This window comes from Salvia hispanica, chromosome 4 (assembly GCF_023119035.1).
Source record: "Salvia hispanica cultivar TCC Black 2014 chromosome 4, UniMelb_Shisp_WGS_1.0, whole genome shotgun sequence".
Classification (NCBI taxonomy): Eukaryota; Viridiplantae; Streptophyta; class Magnoliopsida; order Lamiales; family Lamiaceae; genus Salvia; species Salvia hispanica.
The window spans coordinates 11038666-11061668 of NC_062968.1; the positions used below are offsets into that span (position 1 = coordinate 11038666).

The 23003-nt window shown below is 34.2% G+C and overlaps 1 protein-coding gene across 1 annotated transcript; it reads right to left on the reverse strand.

Moving 5' to 3' along the window:
• Positions 1-9769: 9769 nt before the first annotated feature.
• LOC125223817 (agamous-like MADS-box protein FUL-L) lies at positions 9770-18658 on the reverse strand. The gene is made up of 8 exons (XM_048127113.1): positions 18305-18658; positions 16071-16143; positions 15931-15995; positions 15118-15217; positions 14972-15013; positions 11237-11278; positions 11021-11112; positions 9770-9984 (listed from the first exon to the last, which is right to left on the reverse strand). The coding sequence occupies exons 1-8, from the start codon at positions 18487-18489 to the stop codon at positions 9885-9887; spliced, it is 699 nt and encodes a 232-aa protein (XP_047983070.1). The 5' UTR covers positions 18490-18658; the 3' UTR covers positions 9770-9884.
• Positions 18659-23003: the final 4345 nt, after the last annotated feature.

Consider the following 23003-nt stretch of genomic DNA (forward strand, 5'->3'; position numbering starts at 1 on the left):
TAGTTCCATAGGTAAGTTCTTCATGTGCAATTGATTTTGGACACTTAAATTCAAATCAATGCAGGTTTTATTTCACACCATTCAACACCCATTTAATCCACAAATTAATTTCTCATAATGTGGCATTTATCCACAATCAACTCTCCCAAAGTTAATGCACTCACTCAACTTTCAATTTTAATCCCCACATAGAAACGGTTTATAATGTTTAGATTCTCTACATAATCTCTCTCCTTCACCAATTCACGCTCTCACAATTCCGTAACTTAAATCACGTCTCAATCCAATTCCCTTTAAGAAAGCCGGCAGCGGTGAGGGGCTAGACTTAACGGCGACAAGCACTAATGCAGCCAGCAACGTCGACGGAGACAGCTGTTTGCGCGGCGAGCAGCAGGGACGGCGACGATCTCTGCAGCTGCTATGGCCCGCATAGCAGCAGAGGTGGACCACAGCTATTTGAGACCACGTCATCGTCGGAGGCAACCGGTGATAGCGCAGCAGGGGCGGCACCACGGTGGACCATCCCGAGGCAACCTTGTGAGCTGTAGAGAATCCGAAGGCGACGCTGGCGACAAGGCAAGTGCGAAATTTGACAATTGGGGCTTCTCCTATTTGGGGATTTTCTCTACTTAAATGAGTGGGCCGCCATTTTGTTTGATATGTTCTGGGCCAACAATATGAATAGTTTTAGACTACAGATTTAACTAATTAGTTGGGTTGAAAATAAGTGTTGAAGTTGTTATGTGCCGACGGAGGGTGTGAATGGCCGGCCGGCATCGCCTGCGGCACCTTGAGTGGCCGCGACAATATTGAAAGATAGGCTATCTCCGCGAGTTAAGGCTGGAGTGAGGAAAACTCAAGTTAAAGAAATTAAACAAAGGATGTGGGTTTTCTGTTTAAATATGTGTCACGACCGCATTTTATTAAGAATAGTAAAACTCGGTTAATCGTGATTAGGGGTGGAAATTAAGAAGAGGTATATGAACAATTCATATGATCACGAAGTATCTCAAATGGAATACTTGAATAGGATACACCCAATCATAAAGATTCGAGTTAAAGGTTCATACAATATTGTTTATTAACTTTTAGAGTCACAGTGGGAAAACAAGATTTAACTTGTTTAAATAGCACAACAAACAATTGAACGCGGTGTTAGAGTTTCTATACTAGAAATCACCTTTCGAGTGATTGAATATTGTAAAAACTCTTATTTTATTTTCCAATGAATAAAGCAGATTATTTTTGTCATAATGTTGTTATGTTTTACATTTAATGGATGTTTATTACATGTTTAAATATATAAGTAACTTAACAAAGTCTAAGTCTTTGTTTTAGTAGACCGGTTGTGGGCGTCGTCCACTTTAAGGTAACACGGTCAGTTCTGAACAAAGAAAAATAAGAATTTCACAACCTAGATAGACTTAGACTACCTATCGTGAACAGTTGCAATGTCAGTCCGCATATTTCTAAGCCTGAAATAAGATGACATTTGTGTGGTATAACACTGAATTGGATCTAACAGCTAGACAAGTCTTTATGCTATCTACTGAAAGACGAAGTCTTATAATTATTGTTTCTTAATCAATGTACGTTAGCATTGAGCATACGATATTGATTATGCACTACTTTGACTTAGCAAATGGTTGCGGGTTTTTCGCAACCCAATAAACCTGGTATATTGGGTAGTGGTGATTTATATCTAGCAGGTGCTAGGATTACTATTATATGGAATCGTGCGCGAGGTGAGTCTCGTTTGATAACATCCTCAAGAGAAGCTTGAAATAAGGCTTAATTATTCGGAATCTGGCTAGTTGGAGTGTGATTACTCTATGAATAATAAATAAGTATTTCTTGGTGAGTCCACTCTTGGAGTTAATATGATATTAATTAATTAAGTCCATAGCAGACACTAATTAATTAATGGATGTAGAAATAAATCACAAACAATGGAAACCCGGAATACTTATAATTTCTATAGTGGCTGCTCGTAATATTTCAATTAAAAGCTTATATTAAATTGGGGTTCAATTTAATTAGTAAAAAATTAATTGTAGGAGCCCATATCCAAAACCTTCCAAAGATCCATGTCTGGGCCCAATATGTGAAACCGAAAATCAAAAAACTGAAAATCGAAAAAATGAAAAACCAAACTAAAAAATACGAATTAACTGAAAAACCAAAATTATATGGAAAAATAGTTAAAGCAAGAAAAATATTCAAAACAAGAAGTCTAACCTTTAGTGATGGGCGGCGACTGCAATTAATTTACTCTGAACAAAATAAAACCAAACTTATTATTGGCTCCATTAAAAAAATTTCAAAGCCCCACAAAATCATAAATCAAATTTAATGTGGATAGCTGAGGCCTGAGGGAGGAGGCGACTGCTGGATGGCCGGAGGGCGACGAGTCGTCGGGTGGAGGCTGCCGGTTTGGAGACTGGGGTGGATGGGCGTCGGGACTCTAGAGCACTGCTGGCGTAGAGGGGAGTTTGGTGGAGGGGCACTAGCGTTAGGCTGGACTCCGGAGCACAGCTGGAGAGTGGATGTGGAGGCGCAGGCGACGGGTGGAGAATATGGACTTTGAGGTGGAGAAGATGGATTTTGGAGAAAGAGGCGGAATGGTGAAGAAGGGAATTAGGATTAGGGTTTTAAGTAGTACTATGTATATATAATATAATACTATATTAATATCTAATTCGGTTTTTTGGTTTTTCGGCTTTTTTTCAACAAAACCGAAAACCGAAATTTTCAAAATTTCAAAATCGAACCGAATTTCAAATTTTTGGTTTGGTTCGGTTCGGATATTCGGTTTTCGGTTTTTTTGCTCACACCTACCCTCCTCTAGATAGTAAGGGGCGATTTTTTCCTCTCCTCCGTGAGATAGGTTTTCTGTCTTCTTTATTTAAGTCCTAGTATACTGGTGAGATTAGCCCTCCCTGATATCAGTTTACAAGTCCGGGAACAGACAGAAGATCCGTGGTTTAGTAATGAAGATCTTCACGTGGAGAAGGCGCTAGCTATCTTCGATTCTTTGGAGAATCATCAAGGTAAAATAGCTAAACCATAGAAAAGCATGTTTTAGGTTTCAATTATTCTAAAGCATGATTTATTTGAGTTATGGGCATGATACATGTGATAATTGCACTAATAGAATTTGTCTAAATAATCCGCTACATAGATCGCTTGATTATCTGATTTATTTGAAAACACCGCACGCTTTTGCTGTCAGTTCCTTCACGCGGTCCTATGTATGAAGACATGAATCTCTAAGAGGACTATATAGACACATGAGTAAGCCTCACTTGGATCAGCAACCTCCACTCCATCACAGCTCAACCTGCACATTAAGAAATACATGCAGGGCTGAATACAAAGATACTCGGTGAACACATTGCCAACAGATACAATTATACGTTCAAAATATTGTAAAGCCATCAATCACAGTAATACTCATGGGTTTTTTCGTTAAAGCCCGAGCTTACCCAAAATCTCATACGTAAAATTAAGTAATTCGCCGTATCTGAAACATCTTGTGACGGAAAAGTAGCCACTTTCCATGGTCACCGGACCGACAAACCCTTTCGATGATATATAGTCTATGTGCACACTAGTCCGAGTAGGGACTCTCCGCTTGCTGGACCCGAATTCAATTTATAAATTTTGGCATAGCACATTCTGTATAACCAAAACAGATAGACATCATCACATAACCTCGAATTTCTTCACGATCGAAGGTCCAAATAATGTCCGATAGTCCCAAAATTTTAACCAAAGGTAGATGAATCATAAAGCATCGTTTTGACCGAAGGAAAATACATTTGAACGATTATATTTACCATCATTAATTTTGGAAGCGGCTGCCCAAAATGAAACATGTTAGGATCTTTTCTACTTTCTTGAATATGAAACAAAAATATGGCGCATTTGATAATAAAAAGAGTGATGCAAAATAAAGCAGAAATTATGAGAATGATTAACTGATCGATACAAAAGAACTCAACTAAATGAGAACTTAAAGAGTATAAACACTCAATGTAAAAATAAAATTCAAAGTCTGTCTTTTAAGATCAACAATGAAGCATTTATATAGGCACACGAAAATCCTAAACTTATGGAAAGAAAATAATTAATATTTTTTCCATCTCCTAATTCTATTAACTAGAAAATAAATAAAATCAAAAATATACTTTTCTTAGCCTCTAAGACTTGTCTTCTATAACTGCATCATACTCCCCTTCTTGAAAAAGACTCGTCCTCGAGTCTACTTTGTCTCTGTCATTGCGTTTCACATACGCCAATAATTCTGACAATTTCAGAAATAGGTGCAACAAATGTTCCTTTTTACGGACCAAGTTCCCAATCTTTTTGTCGCACTGCATTTCATCATTACGAATCTGAGGAGCAGGAACACTTCTTGATAAAAGCTTAATGAGATCTTGAGCCTTAAATATTATATAGGGGTCCCTCATCTTCATAGTTGTCGAACCAAATTTAATTCAAAAACAATACCATGCTCTTTCAATGCACCTTTCTCTGTCGGCCAACACTCTTGCAAATATTTTTCTCTGTATTGAGGAATGAGAGTAAAAAATGAGCTAGCTTCGAACATGATGCCCTTGTTCCACGATGGGTCAGATTTATTGACTTTCCAATGATCGAGGTTGGGGTCATCCCATTGCTTATCCTTGTCGTGCTGGAAGTGGTTTCCCCCTTCAGCCTCGTCATACTTCTCATCGTCATCGACGACAACGCCCTTGTCTATGGAAGTGTCATCAAATTTCATGGAAGTTGGTGAAGATTGACTCATCAATCCAGGGAGCTCAAAGAATATATCCTCGTCGTATACTGGCTTATCATACACCGGCATCGAAAATATATCCTCATCATATACGGGTTTATCATACACCGGTATCGAAAATATATCTTCGTCGTATACTGGCTCATCATATACCGGCATAGACAATATATCATTGTCGTATACGGGCTTAGACTGGCCACCGTAGACATCGTTGAATAACGGATCTCCACCGAACGACGCCCCGACGCATTAGATCTCATAGGGTTGGATTTCCCCGACGCTTCTCCAATCGCGCCAATTGTCGCTGTAGGTCTCGAACCTGTTGTCGCAGATCATCGTTCTCGATGTCGCGCTGGAGGTCTCGAACCTCTCAGATCATCGTTCTCGATGTCGCGCAACCTTTTCGTTTGGGAGATCTCCAAGTCCCCCACCATGACCGCTACCACGAGCATCGTCACGTCTGCCGCCATATCTACGTTCAACCATTGATAATCAACCTGGATCGTGATACCAAATGATGCAAATGAACGAAGGATCGTATTAGATTAATTAACTGATAGATAAAGAATTCAAACTATTGAGAACTTCGGAGTATAAAAACTCAATGCAAAATTATATATTCAAAAGTTTGTCTCTTAAGATCAACAATGAAGCCTTTATATAGGCAAAGGAAAATCCTAAACTTATGGAAAGAAAATAACTAAAAAGATAATAAGCAAAAATAACTAATATTTTTTCCATCTCCTTTTTCCTTCGTGCTTGCTTGAAAAAAGTTTATATGTGTTGGAAGATTTTCACTGTAAAGGTGTTTGTTGTGTGTTGATGGATGAAAAATCACTTCCCTGGCATTAAGTATTGTTCCTATAGCACACATTAAGTATTGTTACAATAGCACACGCACTCCTTTGCATGATGTTTGTGATAACTCATATATGAAGTCCTTCAAAAAAAAATCTACATTGCGTGTCGCAGTGAACTTTAATATGATCATTTCAAATTTATATAATCATTTAATACTATATATACATTCGTGTAGCTGATAATGTCCAACCATTCCTATTACCCATTTACCCATGTTGAAACAAAAGGGAGAGTGGCGGATTTTGGAGGAGAAGTCATCTGCAACACTATTCCACTATTCATGCACTATTTCACACTATTCATGCACTATTTCACTGTATCTTTTTTTTTTTACCGTGTACAATTTACTGACTTGTCCCATCATTTATAGGAGTATGCTTCGGAAATTGGAGTTTCTCCAATAATAGAGCTGTAACAGCCCGCCCTCCTAGGGTACAATAAATGCGGCGGCTGCTACCCAAAACCAACTCTAAAGAAGTAAACATAGACTAGGGTTTCATTTAAAGAGTATTGACCAAAAGAATTGAAAGAGATATCAGAGTATTAAATGCAACAACTTAACCTAGATGATTAGAGGAAAGAAAAGTATCATAAATCACGATAAAAAATCTCGAGAGTACGACATCATATCCAAGTCAAAATCACAAGGAAAGACTAAGGCTTCAAACCGAAGGCAAGATGCAAATATTCCAAAAAGAAATTCTAGAGTGTATCAAAAATTCAGCGGAAAACGACCAAGAGAAAGTATAGCTATGTATGAAGACACAACTACGCTTGAAGTTCAACATATCCTTTTTAATTCATTAATCTGCTCAACACCCGCCACCACTCGTCGTCATTCAACCTGCACATAAGGAAAACACATGCAGGGCTGAGTATTTTGAAATACTCAGTGAGCTCGTTGCCAAAACATTTTATAAGTTATGCCACCCTTACCAAGTGAACTCGAGTTTTAAGCAGTTATAAAAGGAATATCACGAGTATCACAAAATATATTTTCATAGACTGGCCAGTCAAAATAACCTCCCATTTTCTCATCAATTAACAATCATTCCATGGTGCGACGAAAGTGTGGCCACACTTTTCGCCCACGAGACCGGCCGACTAGCAAGGACGGCTCTCGATCCCATTGTGTACACAGCCTGGTAGGGCTTGCGGCCCATACTCAGACCCGAATTCGTATAAGCATATCCAACAATCACATTTAAACAAACATAGGCATGGCATAACAGTTAAACCACCCTTATAACACCAAACAACATTTTGATAAAATAAAAGAGAGTTTTTAGAGTAAAGCCCACCTCGATTGCTTAGTTTTCAAGTAGATTCGCTTTTCCGTTATCCGGCTTCGCAACCAAAGTTTCACCTTTTAATCACATAGGCACATATCACAAATTAGGTTCAATACTACTCTTACTCATGCATGTCTCATTACTTTTCCCTCTTCCCAACGATTTATCTTATCATTACTAATTAATCAAGATCATGTTTATCGCACACGAAGACTTAACCATCAAACACACACTACACAACACATCAACACACACACACACGGCACACACACACACACGCCACACACACACACGGCACACACACATACACATGTCCCCACATCCCTTTTTATCCCTCTTTCACTCAACCAAGATGCATGAGGGTTCAAGAAGACCGATTAATCGGTTAGAAGAAGAAAAAGAAGAGGTAGAAGAAGAACAAACATAACTCTTAAACAAAAATACCTTTTTAGCGAAAAACAATCGGTAGAAAACAAGTATTAGCCTTGATTCTTCAAAGTTCTTGGATTAAACTTCAATTTCTTCTCAAAGGATGAAGGATTAATGGAGTAATGTAGAAGAAAAATTGAGAGAGTGTGTGGGAGGGTGGGGGCCGAAAATTATGGGGGCTAGGGTTGATGTTTCTCTTATTTATAGTGCTCAACAAGATCTTTAGGTAATTAGAATAGAATATTTGGTAAGATCTCATTCTCCCAATTAAATAAAAATAAAATAATATTGTGAAGTAGGGAAGAAGAATTAACAAAAATAGACTAGGTATCAAGCATGGAAATTTTCGAAAACTAGGCTTCTAGGATAGCCAAGATTTTGTTTTGGTATATTTTACGGAGTAGAATAAAATATCATGGAGTAAAATAAAAATAAGAATTCTCCCAATTTGGAGTAGAAATAGGCGTCCCCTATGCCTATTTAAATAAGGCATGGATTCTTAATATTGCCTAGAATAAGATAAGACAAGATCTTTTGAAGTATGGAAAGATTTGGTAGAATATTTAAATTCTAGGTATGGAAGGAAATCAAGTAGGGAGTCAAATAAAATAAAATAATTCCTTCCTTCCCAAAAATAGTGGTTTTCGAAAATCACTAGAAAAATAAGGGGCTCGATTTTTTTCCATCTCTAAACAAGGAAATAATTGGCTCTTGGAATTAATTTGGATAAATATCCCAAGGATTAAATAAATTCCGGAAAAATAGAAATTCCTTCTCCAAGGGGCTAGGTTTCGAAAATTACAAGAATTAGGGTGACAAGTATTTATGGAAATTTTCCTCTAATATTCTCACTCACCCATAAACAATTAAATTGCCACATAGTCTCATAACTTAATATATCACATGCCACATCATTAAATCAAATAGTTTGACTTTTCAAACTTTCAACAAAAACCCTAGGCTCGACTTGGCCAAGGCATCCCATGAAATAAATGCATTCACGACTCCACGTCATCAAATAATTAATTCCAGGGCTTTAATCTAGAGTTCTAAATTCCGGGATGTTACAGTACACATACAACTATTTACTTACTTTTGAATTTTCCTTGCACGTCAAACTCATTGAGCATAATTACCTTTTCACATTGGCACTTGGTTAATAGAACCCCAAAGGATTTATAGTAATAAAAGATAGTAGCTTAGAGTACTACTCACTTTAATATAAGCATTTACATGATAAGCGGACATATTGACAAACGATAAACGCTATTAATAGAACGGGTATTACAATATGCTTTTATGTTTCAAGTACATTCTATGTGAAAACAAATGTTACTTATGTTATAACATGTCATGTTTTATTTTATGGAGTTCTTATCTAAAGTAACTTTTGTCATGTATAGTTAATCGAATTCGGGCTCAGTGGGGCCGCAAACCCTACTTGGACTAGTGTACACAATATGTAGATCGGACACCCTCCTTCGAGTTGGCCGGTCTAGTGGCTTTGAATGTGGCCACATTCTCTGGCATGTATAGTTCGGATACGGTGAATGAGGTAAAGGAAGTTTGACTGTGCAGTCACATTTTTACTAGAAAATGTTTTAGTGTACTCGGACTCTTTCAAGTTAAAACCTGGATGTCACTCAAAGAGGGTCTGACATGATACTTTTAATGTATTTTGGCATGTGACCACTGAGTATAATTATTCAGCCCTGCATATGTTTTAAAAATATTCAGGTTGAGTGGTGATGACAATAGACAGTGTTAAGCAGCGATGACAAATATTCTTCGATAGTATATGCTTGGATGCATCATGTCTCCATACATGATTACATTCACTCTTGAGCATTTCTGCTAAACAGTACTCCCTTCGTCCCATAAAAGATGTCATTTTTTTTTTTTAGAAAAAAGTATTATCTTGCATTAATATAAATATACTCCCTCCGTCCCATTGAAGATGACCCACTTTCTTTTTTGATTTGTCCCAACAAAGATGAATCATTACTTAAAATGAAAATACATGTTATCTCTACTTTACTCTCTCTCTTTCTACTTTAATCTCTCCACTTACTTACACAAATCATTCTTGCCCCAAAACTTTTCAACTTGCACTCGTCATTGGTTTTCAATTCCCGCATACGATGCCAATTTTTTAGAAACAAACGTTGAAATTGATCAAACCACGTAATTGCTTATGTTATTGAGTTGTTTTTCGATTAATTTCAAGATTGTTCTTAAATCTTAACAATGAATATCTACGCATGTATACAAATATTTTCCTAAACATGTTTAGACTACTTATTTGCTGAGAAAACCGCACGCATCAACTATATAATTTTCTAGTACTAATGTTTATGTCCAGCTAATTAGTTCAGTTACACCCTAATTAATAATAATGCGACTGCATTTGTAGCGATTCAAAGAGTTACAACACAGCAAAATTAGAACATAAATATAACTCGATACATATATATAAACCGAACATAAATAGGGCAATCTTGTTATATCATTTTATTGAAAGTGGATATTTTATTTTCCACATGGTCGAGTAGCCATGGCGGAATAAGGGTGTTCGAACCGCCATCTTCTTCCGCCCTACCGCTGCAAATTCAATTATAAGTCAATGGCGCAACTCAAAGCATCCGGTATACATAAATTGATATCTACATTTTCCATGGAAATTATAACAACTACTACTAAAGTTTATGTGCACAGTACATTTGAACGAAACAAAGTACATAGACATGACACTTTTCATTAAAATATGTGCCCTTTACATTTTCGTCTGTGACATATAAATATGTGGATTCCAGTTTTGGAAAGTGATATCAATTTAATAATTTAGTTCCACTATCCACTAACACCACTTTAACTACTATTCTCATTCTCTCTATTACTTTACCAATTTTGTCTTAATTACCATGTCATACCCATTGCCCATATTTTTATGGGACGGATGGAGTATATTTATATTAATGTGAAAGAGAATTTTTTAAAAAAGAAAAAGAAAATGTGACATCATTTATGAGACAAATTAAAAAGAAAAGTATAAAAATGAGACGGAACGAGTATATGAACGTAGGTCCATAAAATAAAAATTATGAGGAAAAGATGAGAATGTGAAGAATGAAGTGGGAAATTAATCAAATCTTTTGAATAAAAATATAAGGCACATAAAGTGGTACCATGTGATTGGCCCAAAAGAAAGCATGCTCAACCACGCCTATGTGTACTCATTTTGGTGCAGCGCCATTTAAGGATGACAGTACATGCTTAATACTTCGTTGAGCACGGAGTCGCCGATGTTCTAACGATTGCAAAATCTGAATAAAGGGGAAACTTCCTAGTGCTCTTAACCCATGTCCCATTGTTACACATTTTTTTTTAATTTGTCTTTTTTGGAAAAAATTCTCTCTCCCATTAATATAAAGTATATTACACAAAACATCTCTTAAAATCTAGTGCCATTACTCAGTGTGCTATTATAAATCTTACTCAGGGTTTTGCCAATTATGAAAGAAGTTTTAATTATAATATCCTATAACTGTTAAATATCAGTACTGCAAAAGAATCTAAAAGTAAATTAAATAAAAACCCAACAGATAGTTAATTGGAAAAGCAAGAAATAAATGCGTACGCCATAGTTAGGTTGTGAAGTTTGGAGGAGGATATATTTTGAGCTTCTCGTGGTTGCTCTCTGCTCTCTTCTATTTGCTGCTTCTCCCTCACCTGCTTAATTTCAGGTTTCAACTATATTTAAATTTATCAGATCAACTTTAATTTCACTTTCAATTATATATTCCATCATATTGTAACTCAATTATGTCGAAGCTACTTTTAAAAATAAGATCACCTCCTTTTTCAATGCGTGATTCTGATGCTGCAGTGATTTCTCCTGTCATAAATATCAAAAATTTAAAATGAAAACACGTCAAGTATACATTTGCCTCATGACCTGCAGAAGCATTTCTCCAGAAATAATCGATTTTTATTTGTTACATATGAAAAAATATAGGTTATGTTGAATACTTATTTTATGATCATGATCATCGGATGTTTCAAGTCTTAAATAATTAAATACAATGACCTAGATGTATGGTGTCCTTGTGATTTAATGAATTTGTATTTTCTGCCTATATGAACTACTATTAATTATTCTAATAATATTATTCTACTTCTAACAAACCCTAACTTTGAAAGCTGTGCATACACTATACAATAATAAAGCTTACTAAAACCTGGATCATGTCTTGGAAGCTGCAGTAGCCCTGTTTATCATTACCTCATATTTAAAGCTTTTAAATTAAGAAACAAATGATAATATCCATCTTATAGTTTTAAAGAGGGAATTCAATATCAATTCGAAATTGTGTCGACATACTTAAAAGTATTATATTGATATATTTAATACACTATGGTGGTGTTTGATTTCCTAGCTACAACAGTACTAAGATATAATTTAGGATTGAGTTGTGAGATTATTTTAGCTATGACTAAGTATCACATGATTATCCATCTATGAATGAGTTGTGAGATTAATGAATCTCATAAACCAAACGCACTACATATTTAATGTCAGATACAATCTTGAAAACCGAACACCCCTATATTGATAGTTTGATCCAAAATCTTAAATTTAATAGTTCTTTTTATCTTTTTAAATATAAATAATAATAATAATAAAATGAAATTATACATGACCTATTAGATTTCTAAAGATTTCTAAAGAGCTTATATCTCCAATTAATTTAGTTAGCAATTTAGAGTGAATTAACAATTGATCTTGTATTGATAATTCTAGTATAGTAGGATGTATAGTTATTATTTTAACTTTCAATCAGTTCTTCTCATTTCTCGCATAAAAAATATACACATAAACCCACGGACAAACACTCGTTACATTTAGAAAATTTGAGTAACTATCAATTTTTAGACATATTGTATCTTATAGTAAACATTAAATAAATCACTGTTCTTGGATCTTTGGATTATATGGTTGTGATAAGCTACATTATTAAACTAAGATGATACATTATTAGTCTAACTATATTATTAGACTAAAATGCTACTTCATCCGTCCCATAATAAGAGTCACACTTTGCCATTTTGGTCCATCCCACAATAAAAGTCATACTTCATTTTCACCATAAATGGTAAGTAGAGCTTACATTCCACTAACTCACTTCACTCACATTTTATTATAAAATCAATATAAAAAAGTGGATCTCATATTTCGCTAATTTTTTTCAACCTAGTATTCTTTACATTTCTTAAAATTCGTGCCCACAATAAGAGTGACTCCTATTGTGGGACGAATGGAGTACATTATTTTACCAAAATAGTACTACATTATTAGCTAAGTTACGTTATTAAACTAATAATTTATATTATTAGATGATATTTCGCATTAATCTAACTATTAGATTACAAGATTCAATGGACTACAAATATTTTATTTTTAAACAATATTTGCAAGTTGAAAATGAATACATCCCTGTATTTTTTTAAGACAGTAGTGTACTTATATTTTAACAAAAATAGTATGAACGGCATTAAAGTAATTAGTAAGAAAAAGAGGGAATAAAAGTAAATCCAAATATTGTGTTCATTCACTTTTATAAAAAAAATTAAACAATACTCACTTAATTCACTATCCACAATTGTTGTCCCACTTTCAATTTTTTTCTAGATTTTTATCTTTATTTTTCTTTAATACTAGTATTCATTTCCTATGTTTTATCATAGTTTTAAAATTAATTAATCTGGATTCACCGATTCATGTTAGGGTTTACAATTATGTATGCCACTCCTGTCACACTCGTATATCTAGTAAAAATCATACTTAACCTTTGTTTCGTAAATATTGAAGTTCAAAATTATAAGTCTTAGTTTTGGATAATGATAACAATTCATTATTAACTAATAAAAGAGAAAATTAATGATAAAAAAATAATTATATACTGTACCTAATAGGATGTAATCGGGGGCGGACACAGTAAGGCCGAGGGAGGGGCTCAAGCCCTTCCCAAAAATTTATTTACCCTTTCATCCTATTGCTAAAATCTTTTGAAATTTAAAAAAAAACAGTCTTTAGCCCTTCCTAAATCAAAGTTATTGAAGACTAAATTGCGTGAAATTAATGTTGAGAAGGGGCTGAAGTCGCTGAGTTGAATCTGTGAATTCAAATTTGCAGAAGTGAATTGGGAAATTAATTGTTGTTACAGGTATTTTGAGGAAGAAGATGTCCCACTAAATTACTCCTATAAAATAATTAATATATGTATATTTGATATAATAATGTTATTCCTTGAAAGTATCGTCCAGTGTGAGTGTAGTATAAATAATTAATTAAATACTAATGATATATTCTATAATTCATAAGTGGATTAAGGTTTATGCGGGTTTATATTGTAAATATCAATTTTTACTCTTTTTTATTTTCTGTACTTTTCTTCTCCTTTTATTTCTTTACAATTCTATTATACTACTTATATTTATTTTTTATAACTTTTAATATTTATTTTATTATAAAAATTAAGAACGAAAATATGAAAAACATTTCATGAATTGAACGTGTAGTTTAATTCATATAGGATTCTACAAATGATTAATTTTTTTTTTTTTTCAAAGATGTTGGTTTAGAATTTTTATCCTAGAATTAGACTTTAAGGTGCTCACATTGAATAATTTGAGGTTTTCTAAGGTAATATTCCTCCTTTTTACAACTACTTAGGACAACATTTTAAGTTATTAATATTTTGTTTCATACTCCCTCCGTCCCACGTTACTTGAGTCACTTCTTTTTCGCACTCGTTTTGTAAAAGTAATAATAAATAGTTAAAGTGGAGATAAAGTAAAGTAAGAAAGAATAATATAGTTAAGATTCTTTCTTACTTTACTTTATCTCCACTTTAACTATTTATTATTATTTTTACAAAACGAGTGTGAAAAAGAAGTGACACAAGTAACGTGGGACGGAGGGAGTATAGTTTTTCATATTTATTACTAAAAAAATACTACTATATGGTTGTCCGTTATTAATTGTCTTATTTTGACTTAATTCGAGTTTTAAGGATTATATTAAAAAATGAATAAAAAAATGTAGTGGAATATGAGTTATAATTTTTGTGTATTACTATAATAAATCGTGATCGAGACGAGTTAGTGGAATGTGGAATCCACTTATCAAAATAAAAGAGTAAATGAGACTATTACGCGCGAACATATGTGAAAAGGAAATAAGAGAATTATTCGCCGACGGAAGAGTATATAGTTCAGCCCCTACCACGATTTTTTTCTGCGTCCGCCACTGGATGTAATAACTCTAGTTGATAATTGTAAAAGTAAATTTAAAAGCATACTAACTTGAACTAGAAGAAAAAAATCAAAGAAAAAAAACTCTTGATATATGGGTCATCAAATTTGGTAGACCGGATCAATGATAATCTGGAGCTAAAATGCTTTAAATCCCTATTTTTTTTGTTATATTTTTGAAGAATAATTTATTAGGAGCTAGTCTTGATATATGATCATATGGATTAAAATGCAGAGAGCATAAAATTATAAAACAAATAATTTAAACAATAACCTTTTTCTGAAGCTGGGAAATCGACTCATGCATGAGTTGGTTCTGCTCATCACAAAAAAAAAAAAATATTAATGATTATTTAATTTTCTGATATATGCAAATTAAACATGAACCTGACAAATATTGGAATACGTGTTGTAATTAACCTTTTTAGTCCTAATACGCTTCAAAGCATTTTGGAGTTGATGCTCAAGAGTTTGGAGCTCTCTCAAGCTCAGTGGATCTAGATCCTCTCCCGCGTAATTCCTACAAATAAAATTATTTCAATTATTTCTTAGAAGGTTGTGATATATGCCAATGTCCAACCGTCAACCAACACAGAGTTCATTATAAATAGCACACAGTTCATTTTAAAATCGTTTTGATTCATACTTTCTAGAACGAACTAAAACAAGCCAATAATAAAGTCCTTATAAAATGAACTAAAACGAACTAAAAATGAACTTCAAAATATCTAACAATGTTCTAAAATAAACTAAAACAAAAGAGAAATAAAGGCTTTGACAGTTCAGCCCTAGAAATTAGTTTGACATTGATTATAATCCATTTATTAGACATACAAATTTGCACTCTATATTAGATGATGCTATGTATCAGCAATACATTTATTATATAATTGAGACGATTTTGCCACTGATCTAGATATTAGGTCTAACTAAGACAAACTCATGGTCTATAGATGAATATTGTATTTCCCCTTAAATTTATTGCAACAACTTAAAATTAGTCAAATTAAACTTAAATTTCTCGAACTTAATCAGCTTGATATTAAATGCACTTAGTTTGGTGTTCTGCACTTAGTTTGGTGTTTTGGAAGAATGTCATACAAAATATTAGAAACAAACTTCCCCTCTTGGAAAAAGAAAAGACTACTATTATTGAATTAGCAAAATGAATAGTATAAATTAGAAGAAAAAGGAATTTCAGATTCATGTTCATAAGGTGTAGAGAATCTGTACCTCATAGTTCTGTGCAGAAATTGCAGACGATGGCCAAGTTTTGGATAGTCGAGGAGCAAGTCTTCCTACGTATGATAAACACATCACTATTGAGATCATGATTCAAATGGTAGAGCAATTTACTAGCAAACTTGAAGCACCTTCGGTTCGTTAGGCGCACCAATTTTCTGAGAGTACGTGTGTTGCTCGTATCGTTCAACAAGTCTTCCCATGCTATCATATATATGAAATAGTATCAAACAAGTAAAAGAATGAACCCCCTTGGTGTTGCATATATAATATATCCAAAATTGCAAGGCATCCTGATTTTGAATTGAGGATCGAAAAATGAAATTTCAAGATACACTTCATCAAGTGAAAGCATTCAAGTAGGATCATCTATTGCATATACGAATTCCTGTCATCTGTCTTGGCTAAGAAGTATATATGACTAAAGGTCGATAATTATGAATGGATGCAACTATACGGAAATCTGTTAGTGTGAGATTTCAAGTTTAAAGTTTGAAATATTCGAGATGAAGAGTCTTAGACCATGAAAACAAAACTATTTACTAATAAATGTATATATGAATCTTACTTTAAAATGGGAAGAACTGTAATTTAGGGTAATTTGACCGTACTTTTGCCAAATTCTGATTTTACATACCAGCGTTAAAATATGCCTATAAATTACTGAATTATTCATATCAACCAAACTATTAATATCTTCTTATTCTGCAACTAGTCAATATTTCGATGCTAACATAGGTTGTAAATCAAAATGACATCACATTTTAGATAGCGAAACAACATTATATTAAGTCATATTAGAGCTAAAATTGTGATTGATTGCAAAATAAGAACAAATCAATAGTTTGACAATTATCGGCAGATTTTAAAGTTGGTATGCAAACAAATTTGACAAAAGTTTAATAAGCAATTTACAGGCAAATATAGTGAAACGCATTACCTAGTAGTATGTATAATATGCCAAACTTATGTAAGAGAACTTCTGTATAATTATACGAGAACTTTTGTATAAGAGAACTTTTTTTTTTTAAGTATCAGTATGTTTTAAGCTATGTGTCACATCTTAATTATACGGTTGAATTCAAAATGCATCGTATAAGATAATTAACTTTTGTATAAAAACTAGGGAGTATTGATTAGTGAAATCCAAATAAAACTAATAGAAATCATAGCTTTGTTACAGTTTTTCCTCATGTATATATGCATATATAAATAATTACTCCCTCCATCCCTTAAAATTTGACACTATTTGACCCGGCACAAGTTTTAAGAAATGTAATAGAAAGTGGGTTGAAAAAGTTAGTGGCACACGGGGATCCTACTTTTATATATTAGTTTTAAAATAAAATGTGAGTGAGAATGAGTTAGTGGAATGTGAAGTCTACTACCAAAAATGGTAAAACTGAAAGGTGACAAATTTTTAGTGACGGACAAAAAAGAAAATAAGCGACAAATTTTCTAGGAGGGAGTAGTACTTTTGTTAATATCTTTAAATTAAAAACACTAGGCAGCATCTCTGCCAATATCTGTCAGAACTATAATTAACTGCTGGTACACATTGAGATATCAGAATATGAAGAACTATCATTTCAAAAGACAAATGGAAGACAAAAAGTTTTCGAAGGTCTGCTTAATTTGGCCTAACCCTTCGATCCGACAGGGTTCATCCTGGTCACCCAATTCCCCAACCCACATAGCTGCTAAAACAAATGAGTTTTTTTTTTTTTTTTGGAATGGCCCCATATTTTTTACCACATCAAGACTGACACAAACAAATTATACTATTGATAATGACAAATTAATAAGAAGCATTCATCAAGTTGCTCCTTTAAGGACCCAATTAAATACAAAATCAAAAGATGACAACCACCAAAAACAATAAAAGGGAAGTACCATATGTATTTAATAAATACATTATGTAAGTGTGTTTATATATTTATTTATATAAAACAGTAGATGGAGTCGCTTATTTTCAGCAAAAAAGATTGATGAACAAAAACAGCATAAACTGATGAGGTGGCTTCTGATGAAAGACGAATCACTAAAAAAAAAACTTATGTTTTAATAACACAAAAATTGAGAGGCAATTACTAGTGTTTGAAAAATTTCAAAAATAAACATAATTTAGGACACAAAAGAAAACTTCTCCAAGTTGAGAGCAAATTATCTTGTTCTTTTGTTTGTTTGTTTTCCCTAATTTAAATTGAGACACCAACAATAAAAACAGCTTATGAAGTGCTGGTGATATAATTAAACACACAAATTAGTAACTTAATAGCATAAAAAAATGTCCTTTTTATTGAATCTTTTTGTTATAGTGAATGCAAGACGATAAAGAGACAAAAATATAGTCGATTAAAAGTACCTAGAATGAGAGGAATAGTGGAAGAGTTTTCCCGAAGTGGAGAAGACAATCAAAGCAACGTCAGCATCGCAGAGAAGGGAGATCTCATTAGCCTTTTTCCAGAGGCCTGATCTTCTCTTGGAGAAGGTGACTTGCCTGCTAATCTTGTTTTCGATCCTCTTCGGCTCAACCCTACCTCGACCCATTTTGTTTTAGTTTCCCTCTTTCTGAGAAAACCCTAAATTTGCTTCAGATTTATGTGAAACGATAAAAAGGGGGGCAAGAGAGAGGGATGTGGGGTTTTGATCCTGACATATTTAATTTCAGCGATGCTTTCCTTCCTGTCTCATAAAGCATATGCTTTCTCCCTCGCGTTTGTGGTGGTAATGGTATTGTATTGAGATGCAGAAACATACTTATATATTCGTATATTAATTAATGCACCATGATGTGACTCGTATTGGTTGGGAAGTGATGGGTGTAGGGTGGGGCTAGTTGATGTTTGCGTTGTCGAGTGGAGATTGGGTTGATGAGTATGTGTGGACCACCAAACCCTCCTTCATCTATTTACGCCTACCCTATTTTACTGCGCGCCATTTATTTTTAAGGAAAATATTGAACTTTTTTTTTAATCTCAAATTCAAGTATTAGGCCATCCTCAGTAGTGGACAATTGTCGTGATCGATACAATTGATCGGGCGATCGTCCCTATTACACGGCCTCCGCCGATCTCACGCCCTTCCCGCCCGCCCTACGTGTTGGGCACACCAATCGGTCGGTCGCGCTGATCGGCGCTATTTTGCACATGACCACCGATCGCGCATTCAATGTGTTTTCCCATTTATTTATTTATTTATTTTCCTACTTTGTAATATATAAATATACCCTTTTTTTAAAACCCATTTCTGATCTTATACTCCAATCTCTTTCTCTACGTGTGTTATATTGCTAATTTACTCTTATATTGCTAACTACAATTAAAAGATAGACATTAAATCTTCAAATCAAGGACAAGATCATTCAGCTCCGAGTATCAATATCATGCACAAAAAATGTAAATTATAGTATTAATGTCAATTAACAACAAATTAGTTATAATTAACTTTTAAAAAATATCTTAAAACTTTAAATGTCATATTACTATCTTGATTTAAATTATTTTTTCGTGCAACGTATATCAAGTTAAAGATAATTTTATGAGGATTCCAATGAGATCCTACATGCATATGTTTCGATATCAAAATTTGATAAAATTTTCATAAATATTTATATATTTCGTAAAGCAACTTTACATTTTACATAATATGTCAATACAATGTTTGGACAATGTCAACATGATTGTGTTGACATTGTCATGTCTTCATGTTGATATATTTTATACACTATATTGATATTGTGTTCTTAAACCCTAAATTGATACTCCCTCCGTCCGCGAATAGGAGTCTCGTTTTTCCATTTTAGTCCGTTCGCGAATAAGAGTCCCGGTTCACTTTGACCATAAATGGTAATAGGGTCCCACCTTTCACTAACTCATTTCACTCACATTTCATTTAAAACTAATATATACAAGTGAGACCCTATTCCTACTAACTTTTTTCCACCCACATTTCATAACATTTCTTTAAACTCGTGCCGCCCATGAATGTGACTCCTAATGGCAGACGGAGGGAGTAGTTGTTAAACGAAAGACAATTTATAGACCATTAGATCTCTAAAATCATATGGTCTTAAATTAGTTGTAGTTAGCAGTTACGGGATGAGTTAGCAATTGATCACAATCCTCTCTTCCTTATCTCATTTCTCCTTAACTATAGTAATTTCAATATGAATCCCAATCCGACTTATCCCGAAAAAACTCCAATGTTCTCCGGTGGTCACTCGATGTACACCGGTGGCACCCCGATGCCAGGGGAAGGCCATAGCGGCATACATCTAAACCCACGCCCGAAAATGGTACCAAGAGGCAGAACTACACCACCGAGGAGTCGATTGTTCTAGCGAGCTGTTGGATCAATATATCGGAAGACCTGGTCTACTCCAACAACCAGAGGGTGGCCAAGTACTGGGGGGCGCATAATGGAAACAACGACCTGAAGCCGACTAGGGCAAAGAAGCACACTGCGGACCGAACAAAGAGGGAGATTGCCAAATTTTCCTCAGCCTACACCAACACCCTGAGGATGTGTGGTAGCGGAAAGAGTATGGAAGATATTAGCAACAAAGCCATGAAGATATACTCGCAAAATGGGTATTTCTTGAGTTCAAGCACTACTACATCTGGCTTACTGTCAATGATTTACCGAAGTTCCAAGCAAGGTTAGTGACGAGTGGACTGAAGAGGACGAAAATCAACGCCAGTGGCATCTACACCAGCATCAGCAAGGGCAATGCAGTGGACTTGAACGAGCCTACGGAGGAGAGTTTTGGCACACGAGTGCCTACAGATAGTCGTCATCCCATTGATATTAAAGCGGCCAAGAGGAAGGGGAATACAAAGGCGACGATGTACGAGCTAGAAGCCTTGTCTCCGATGCAATCAGGGTCACGGTGCAAATGGCGTTGTTGGACACTTAATACTCCCTTACCGCGTGCTAGAACCCGAATGAGCTAGAAGTCCTCGAGGAATTCATGAACCAGCTCAAGCTAGTTGGGAATGAAGAAGTGATCTGGTTTTATCCGTAGTGTACTAGTTTTTTTTTTTTATTATTTTCTTTTTTTTTTTAATTAAGTATTTTCGTTGTAACTTTTTTTAATTAAGTATTTTAGGCATTTTCTTTAATTTTTGTAGTTCCAATATTTTACTTTATTTAATAACATTCAAATTTAAAAAGATAAAGAATGGGGATGGTCAGATTTATTGGACGGACTATTGCAGGTGTATGGATTGGAAGATAAAATGCTGACGTGACAAAGAAAAATGGAGAAGGGCGAATATATAAGGCGGACTAATGTGAATGCCCTTATTTTTTTATGGTACCGCGACAGTTCATAAAACAATTAATAGCAAAACAAACATTTTTATTTCCACGAAGTATAAAAATATTATCTCCTCTGTCTACAAAAAATAGTCTCATTTGTCGACGGCACGAGTTTTAATGAACAATTGGTAACATAAGAGAGATGAGGAGAAAAAGTAGGTAAAGTAAGAGAGATATGGAGAAAAGGTGGGTAAAGTGTGAGAGAGAGAGGAGGAGAAAAAGTGAAAAAAATATTATGAGAATCTTTCCTTTTTTTTAGAAATGAGATTAATTTTTGTGGATATCCCAATATGACAAAATGAGACTATTTTTCTTGGACTGAGGGCGTAGATCGTTTTGCCCATACACAGTAGGATAGCAAAGGCTACAATAATAGTGTAGGTCAGAAAAGCCCACCTTATCAACTTATGGTTACAGTTCACAACTCCTTGCTTCTTTCCAATTCACGTACGCTCAACACCTTTCAAGATAGGTCACATAATCACATTATACAAATTAGTTCATACGAACCATTCAATCAACCATGAATTTCCTAATCGCTCCTTTCACGATTACTTACTCAACTTATCCTCACATACAATCTAAACGTACTTGATAAACCTAATTCACTTTATAATGCTATTTTATACACATATATTGTAACGCCCCGCTTTTTCGAACCCTAATTTTTGTGACGTGGAAATTTTGCATTAAATGCTTTTAATGCTATGATATGTGAAATTAAATGATGAGTGATAAATTGCAATATTCTTTGTGACCTAATTGCGATTTTGAGTTGAGATTGAGTTGAATGATCAACTTGTGGAATATGTGACGTGGCTATTGAATAGTCAATATTGTGGAAAATATGACGAGGCCGTGGAATGGTCAAAGTTGTTTGAAAATGTGAAGTGGAGATGATTTTCGAAAAAGGTGGATATTTTGATGTGGGAGGAAATAATATTTGTGGTGAATTATTTGCCTAAGGGATGAGTGAGAATTTAATAGGAGCATCATTTAATCATGTGGAATTTTAGACCCTCCTATTTATTGGAAAGAAATCCTATTTTTCTTGGATTTAATTATTGCTTGGGATAGTTATCCAAATTAAATCCAAAGTCCGATTATTCCTTTTATTTGATGAAAATTTCGAAATCTATGTTATTCCTAGAGGGATTTTCGAAATTCCCTTATTATGGAAGAAGGGATAATTTTTATTATATTATTTGATCCCTTATTGATTCTCTTCCATAATTAAATTCAAATATTCTAGCATATCTTGCCAAATCTAAGGAGATCTTACCATATCCTAATTTAAATAGGATTTAAATCTAATTCCTTCTAAGGAATGGAAAGTCACGCCACTTTTGGCTATACTTGGGGAGTATTTTATTTATTATATTCGTGCTCCGTGATATTTTATTCTACTCCGTAAAATATTCAAATTAAATCATATGCTATTAAATAAGCATGAGATTCGAATTTCCCTAATATTTCTCTCCAAATTGTCGGCCTCTACAACCAACAAATCTCTCCCAAATCTTTATTTATTTAATTATTGGAGTATATCTTGCACTCTATAAATAAGAGGAGAGAAATCAAAACCCTAGCACTACAGAAACCGTCCCCCACTCTCCCAATTTTCGGTCTCTCTCTTTCTCCCACTCTCTCAAATTTTTATTCAACTTTCTCCATTAATTCTTCATCTTTTGGAGAAGAATTGAAGCTGCAATTCAAGAATTCATTGAAGAATCAAGATTCTA